The sequence below is a fragment of the Nilaparvata lugens genome, chromosome 7 (assembly GCF_014356525.2).
Source record: "Nilaparvata lugens isolate BPH chromosome 7, ASM1435652v1, whole genome shotgun sequence".
NCBI classification, from domain to species: Eukaryota; Metazoa; Arthropoda; class Insecta; order Hemiptera; family Delphacidae; genus Nilaparvata; species Nilaparvata lugens.
Window position 1 is genome coordinate 44,047,226 of NC_052510.1, and position 7,132 is coordinate 44,054,357.

General features: G+C 33.8%; 1 protein-coding gene across 1 annotated transcript; it reads right to left on the reverse strand.

Annotated features, from left to right (window-relative positions):
- Positions 1–1,589: 1,589 nt before the first annotated feature.
- LOC111048031 (peptidyl-prolyl cis-trans isomerase FKBP2) lies at positions 1,590–6,588 on the reverse strand. The gene is made up of 3 exons (XM_022333874.2): positions 5,940–6,588; positions 3,422–3,534; positions 1,590–2,246 (listed from the first exon to the last, which is right to left on the reverse strand). Exons 1-3 carry the CDS (start codon positions 6,117–6,119, stop codon positions 2,102–2,104), a joined length of 438 nt encoding a protein of 145 aa, XP_022189566.2. The 5' UTR covers positions 6,120–6,588; the 3' UTR covers positions 1,590–2,101.
- Positions 6,589–7,132: the final 544 nt, after the last annotated feature.

Consider the following 7,132-nt stretch of genomic DNA (forward strand, 5'->3'; position numbering starts at 1 on the left):
TAGAAGTTAGCAGATTTCATACCGTCTACTTCCATAAGATCATAGATCGATCCGATGTGTGTGTAAAGAAAAGTGAGTGTTTTAGTCTGAGTGCATATCCTATTATCATCTATCTATTCCTGTTTTGTTCAAGACTCCTAGAACAATTTTCCTGAAGCTTATGGGTTTCTATTATAAAACGTATAAGAATATACAGAGAAGCTAATATTACTTATTGGAGCTTGTCATGAAATATTAGTGAATTTCTCTACTTAGTCTCTGCTCTTTGATAGAAGACATACGTTAATGAAACTCTATCTACTAGCTATGACTATGAAAACAAACATATTGTTATGTTTTATTTTGAATATCCTTATTTTTATGACATTCATTTAGTTGAGACTGAGGCGATATTTAAAAACCATTCCTGAGAACGTTCTCCACCAAGTATGCTTTGATTACCCAGCAACCATCTATTATAATCTGTCTGGTTCCTGCTATTGTTTTTCAAGTTGTCATACGAACAAACGAAATGGCCGCTCCGACCGAGTGGGAAGGCTTGAGCATTGGATTAGGTGAGACCATGTCACACCAGACACATCCCCACATTTTCTATATGCATTTTTCCCAATTGTGTCATGGGGCCTATTTCACAAAGGTACAAGCATTGTTATCAACCATAGTTACGGACAAGTACTTGTAGTTACAAGTTTACAAGTACTCACGTTTCACAAAAATATATGATCTTCAAGTTTACAATTTTACAAGTGCTCCAATAGTAAACATAACCTATATTGATGATAATTTCCTTTTTCATGATTTAAAAAGATTACTTGTTCTTTTTTAATAATTACTCTGAAATTATTTGAAAGCAATATACTTAATTTTTCTGTAAAGTCTACTTCATTGATTGCTGGATTTGTTACCTACACAGTAGGTGATCACGGAGCCGCCATTTTTAATAATCTCTTCAACTAAGAACGCACGATGTTGTCCCGACCAAGCCATTGCTCACACTAAAACTGCATGTCATGGCGCGTCTAATGACACCATCCCCACCCTTCTACTCCTTTCCTTCTTCGTGCAACGACCTTCCAAAACCGGAAAGTTCAATATGACTCACCCTGTATTTCCAAAATAATGAATTATAGAGGGATATAGGGCATTTTTTATATTATAAATAATCATAGAATATTTTAAATAATTGTAATGATCACTTTTAAAACCTCTACGTAGCTTTCCACTTCGGTAAAAATTTCATAGTTACGAACAAGTAATTTTGACAAAAATTGTTGGCTATAATGAAAATCTTTGTGAAACAGTCAAAATCACTTGTTCGTAACAAGCAATTCACTTGTAAACTTGTAGAAATTCATTGTAACTACAAGTTTACAATTCTGCTTTTGTGAAACGCTTGTAATCAGCTGTTCTCCAAAACCATGTTTGGAAACAAGATTTGTAACCTACTTGTACCTTTGTGAAACAGGCCCCTGGTTTGATGTTGCCCGAAGGAACCAAATCTTGCTTGGCTAAGAACTGCTCAAGAATAATTCATTGTAATCTAGTTCAGTTAGAAATGGAAAGTCTCAAGGACAATAATTTGTAACAAATTAAATTCTATGATGACTTTATTTTGTGATGAATGAGTACAGTATTCAATGAAATGACAAGATGACACCTACAGATTCGTACTAACTTATTCATTACTGCTTATTGACCAATTCTTGGATTATTGTAATGATTGACTAGGAATGTAATGATAATAGTAGATTATTATACTCAGTCATGAATTGCATAAAATCTCTACTAATTTTGAACAGATATATAAACATGTTGTGCGAATTCTTCATATCAATCGAAATACCAAGACAATCACCCTCAGCGGAGTTTCTAATAAATTAATTTCCACTCCTTATAATCAGTTCAATGTTCATATCTAGATTGAGTGGCATGAAATCCTCATCATCTATATAATACTAATATGTTTACTATAGCTTATTTGGAAGTAATAGCTGATTACATATGATAAGTATTAGTAATAATTTATTGTAGTATTTATAGTTTTGATAGAATGTTGTATCAAAAAACACACACACATATCGTTGAAGGGAAAAAGTTCAATCTAAAGTTCGTCTCTCCTTTCAATTTTCACAAGATCCACCTCAAAAATCAGCACTGAGTCACCTGGGATTTTGGGAGGGGCTCCTGAAGACCCGTACCCTAAATCAGGGGGGATCACTAGTTTCCGTTTCTCGCCTTCGCACATACTGAAAACAAAATTGAAACGTATTAGTCTTTCGAGAGCAAATATTCAAAAAAGGATGATGAATTGTTCATAAATGTTAGAATAATGGATATTCACTACGTGAATTTCAGATTTGTAAAAGAACAATATTATTGTTTCATCTCCATAGTAAAAAGTGAAATTCTCTTCAGTCAGCATTCTTTGAATGAGAAGCATGAATATTATTAATTTATAAGGGATGCTGATAGTTCAAAGTGAATCTCTTTAGAGAGTAAAACTCACTCCAAGAAGTTGATCCCTATACTCCGTACAAAATTACTTTTCACTTGGAGGGACATGCGCAGCAGAGAAGGCAAACAGTGGTAAGGATACAGCGGCGGCGATGTTAACGTTCTGAACCGGTCAGAATTCTCTCATTTTTAGTGAGTATTCAAGCACTCATCTTATGAAGTTTCCTCTCTGAAAGCATCAAGTCGACTGAGTCAAATCGATAAATTGGCAACTGCGCTTCTACCTATGACTTTAGTTGGCTGACCTCCCTCCATTTCTCGGCACCGCATATTCCTACAAGTCAAAAGTAATAATTTTGTTCGGAGTATAGGTTGATGGATTTAACCATAGCCATCTCTAATATAAGGCCCCGGCCTACGATATTGCAACGTCGCAGCGTAGGCCTAGATAATAGATGTACTAGATTCTAGGCCTACACTGCGACGTTGCAATATCGTAGGCCGGGGCCTTGTATTAGAGGTGGCTATGATTTAACCCTTCCACAGCTTCAAGGCGCTTCTTTACTACTTCATAGCAATAAATAACTGTATTGGTATTACGGTCTAGCAAGCCGTAATTTGTAATTAGGAATACAAAAGGTGAGGCATCGCCGTTGGCTTCCTTTTACCTGCCGCACCACCATGGGCCCCCAAACCAAAAGACTAGGGATCAACATCAACTTGACTGTATCTGTAGCCTTTCAGACCGACTGTCTACCTAGGGTGACTAGTTTTGCGCCCAACAAAATTGCGAAGTAGCACCCAACAAAATGCAGTCATTGATATAAGAACAGAATTTATAAATACGTACAGGATTGGGTAATTTATGATTTGGTCAACCTAGAGATCTAGACTCAATTCAATCTTATACCTAATACAATATAATATATTGTAATTTAAATATTATTTAGTAGGCTACAGTACTCACCCCATAAGCCCTTGATCCCAGCCCCTTATCACTTGTCCTGACCCAATAGTAAATGTTAATGGCTGATCTCTCTTGTAGCTGTTATCAAATTCTGTGCCATCTTCTAGCTTACCCTGAAATGAAGAAGATGGTTGTAAGCCAATTTCAAGGTAATTATAAAAATAAGTTCAAGTAACTGAGTAAACTTTAGATATTGTATTGGAACTGTCGGTTCTTTGACCATGAAAATTATTTTAATCATATTTATTTATGGACATTTTTAAATATCAAGTGACCTGGCTGGCTCATGTCTAGTGTCTAAGAGTTTTCAGGTTGCAACCGATCAATTTCAGCGCCTCTGACATGACCTAACGACTGCTTTTTAGCCGGGACCTACGAAAAACGTGTCCATCCAAAACACAGGAGTGGCCAGAGAAAAATATATTGCATTAATATTTATGGAAAATAAGTTATGGCTTAAGGCCGGTACCACAGAATAAGTACAGAATGGAAACTTGTAATCAAAAGCCTATCTAACCAATGCCTTTTACATGACGCAAATACTAGACACGTCACGTGACCTTGGGAAGTTCCAATCCTGGTCTTCTGATTGGCTCGTGGCAGTGAACGAGATCAATTCATGTGGATCATTAAAGTGATCCAAACCTACCATCAATAGGTACTTTTTTACAATGCGGCGCTTCAAATTAATTAATTACATGAGTCAACGGCTTAATAATTGTGGGTAGAACTTTTTTTATTATCGCCATTGGAATGTCATCAGGTCCAGAAGAGAATTTACTTTCAAAAGTCATTATAATTTTTGCTAATTCATGTGATGAAATCTGTATGAATCTGAATCTTGAGGAGAAATGATTATTATTTTGTATATTGAGTGTACTTAACAGACTAGAGCTGTTTGGAATATTTGGTACTACAAGGGTTTCAACTGCCCTTGTAAAAAAGTTATTGAAAACATTACATATGTTGTAGGGGTCGGTTACAAGATCTCCTTCATTCAGAATACTACTAATATTAGAAAAATTAGTTGTGTTTTTGCCAACCTCAGCATTAATCATACTCCAAGTTACTTTACTTTTATTACTGGCTTGTGACTTTTTTATCGAAAAATCTCTGTTTATTTACGTTAATAAGGTGTCTCAGAGCATTTTTCTTATTAATAATTTGAAGTTTAACATCCTCGCTCTTAGTAATTCTATATTCTGTCTCAAGTTTGACCAGTTCATCTCTTCTGTCTACAACATCAGTGCATGACACTCCTTTATGACATTTCACATCTCTGAAGCGTTTTGGGAAATTAATATCAAAAAAGTATTTAAAAATAGAAATATAAGTATCATATTTCTCATTCACTACCGATTGGTAAACCTCTATCCAATTACGTTCCTGTAAATCTCTTATAAGAATTTTCAAATTGCAATCATCAAACTTACGGCTAAGTTTTCTTAATTTTTTATTTTTTGGTCTGTTGATATTCCTAATTTCAAATAGCTGAGCGTCATGATCAGAAATGTGAGTAATAATACCAGACACTTTTATATTATTATCATCGATATTTGTTATACAATTGTCTATTGCAGTTTCAGAGGTTTCAGTAATTCTTGTGGCAAAATCAATCTTATAGGTCATATTGAAAATTTTCAGCACGTTATTCAACTTATGATAAGTAGTAATTTTTTCCAAAACATTGATATTTAAATCACCTACCAATACAACATTTTTAAACTTCCTGCATAATATTTCTAGTAAAATTTCCAACTTATCTAAAAAAGGATCTAAAAAGCAGTGCTGTGGCGTCCTATACAAGCATGCCAAAACAAAGGAGAAATTATTATCAATAGAAAATTCTGAAACACAGCACTCAAACTCTTTTTCCTTAGCGATTAAGTTAATTGCTGGTAGATTTAAACTTTTACTTTTTAAATCTCTCTCTTTATTCACAAGAATCATGACTCCACCCCCCACCTTATTACATCTACAATATTTAGAGATAATCTTATAATTGGGTATATTCAACAATGCTGATTCACCTTCTGACATCTTATGTTCAGACATACCTAGAATATCCGGTCTTATCTCTTCTAAATTAATTTTCAACAGATCTAACCGTGATGGCAAATGCTGGACATTTTGATGCATGATTGCAATTTTTCCGTTCATTCCTTCAAGATGGCGCTTGTACGCTTCCTAACAAGATGACGGATTTTTGCGTCAGGGTACTAGCCAAGTTTCCATACTGTATGTATACTGTGCAAGTACCATACCGCCAATTGATGATTATGGATGCCGAAAATGTTTTGCTTTCAAACTTGGTAACCAAAAAATTAATGGATCAATGGATATTGCTTGAGTTACATTTCTAAAATATGCCATTAATTTTTGTGATTTTGTTCTCAAAATAACACACTAAATCGATCCCAACCAAAAATTTGATGACAGGTATTTTGGCACTAAACGTACACTTATACTAAAATTATAAAAGGAAAACATATTGTTAGGCTACCGGTATAAAACTTACAACATAGTGCATATGCAAAAAGTCCCCCTTCTTGGTCTTGGCACTCTGTGAACAGTCTACTCTTTTCTTGATCCCAATTTGTAGTTTCTTTTTCGCAGCACTTGCACTATTATCTTTGCAATCAAATGTTTTGATCACGCAGAGAACTACCAAGATAAAAAATATTGATGAGCACTTCATGATTCAAAAGCCTAGTTGAATTTCAATGAACTTTTGAACTGTACTGTTGCTTGTCAATAGGTGAATCAATTTAGAGACATCTAATTATGATTAAACAGTTGAAATTAATTCATTTCTTGCTTGACGTGTTCAAAATAACTAATAATCCAAAATGTAAACAAGATAACCAATAAAATTCGTTTACGTGCTGCTGACTGCTGATTGTTCCGTACAGAATCAGTGCCTTTTGAATATTTATATCCACTGTCCAATGATAATATGGATGGCGGCTACATATTTTTGAAAAATATCCATCAAATTCCAAATCTAGCATCGATTTCTAAATTTCAATATTAGAACCAAAACAACAATTGAAAAAAAAACTAATTAAATTATCAACTATATTACAAAAAGGTTATAAAATAGCGGTGATTTTTTTTACAACTGCCAGCCAAAATAAAAAAAGGGAGGTCACTTTTTTTTATCTCCCTTGCAAATATTTTTTATAGTAGCAAAATCGATATATCGGCCTTATAATCTGTATCGATAGTGGATATATCGGTATCTAACAATCGTTACAAGAACATCGATATTTAAAAAATGTCCTCTTGTTTTGGAATACTGACGTTTCAAGTAACAAGTACCTAAATAATATTGCAATTTTAGTTACTCATTATTGCCATTTAATAGTACAGTATACTTCAAAATATTAACGGCAATCAATATTTTCAGTGCTAGCAGTTTTAACAAGTCGTAATTTGTGAGTGATAAGTTATTATTAAAGTTACCAGTGGTGTTATGACAATTAGGTTAGGCAGCGATTCAAAATAATATACTTGGGTTGGAATTTACATTATTTAAAAAGTGAACTAAATTATTTCACATCTTAAATCATCTATTAGTTAACTAACATCTACTTCCAGTGATCGGATTAGAATTGAAATTTTTGTCAATTGTGTTTGCAAAAGTTTCTCTTTATAATATTGAAATTGAACTTACCTGTTGACTATTGTCATTGTTTTTTCTGTCTTGTT

Coding starts and splice junctions, on each gene's coding strand:
- LOC111048031 (XM_022333874.2), bottom strand. CDS start 6,119: ATGAAGTGCTCATCAATATTTTTTATCTTGGTAGTTCTCTGCGTGATC. Junction 3,535..5,939: donor TTTTGCATATGCACTATGTT/GTAAGTTTTATA, acceptor TCTTCATTTCAG/GGTAAGCTAGAAGATGGCAC. Junction 2,247..3,421: donor TGGGATCAAGGGCTTATGGG/GTGAGTACTGTA, acceptor TTTTGTTTTCAG/TATGTGCGAAGGCGAGAAAC.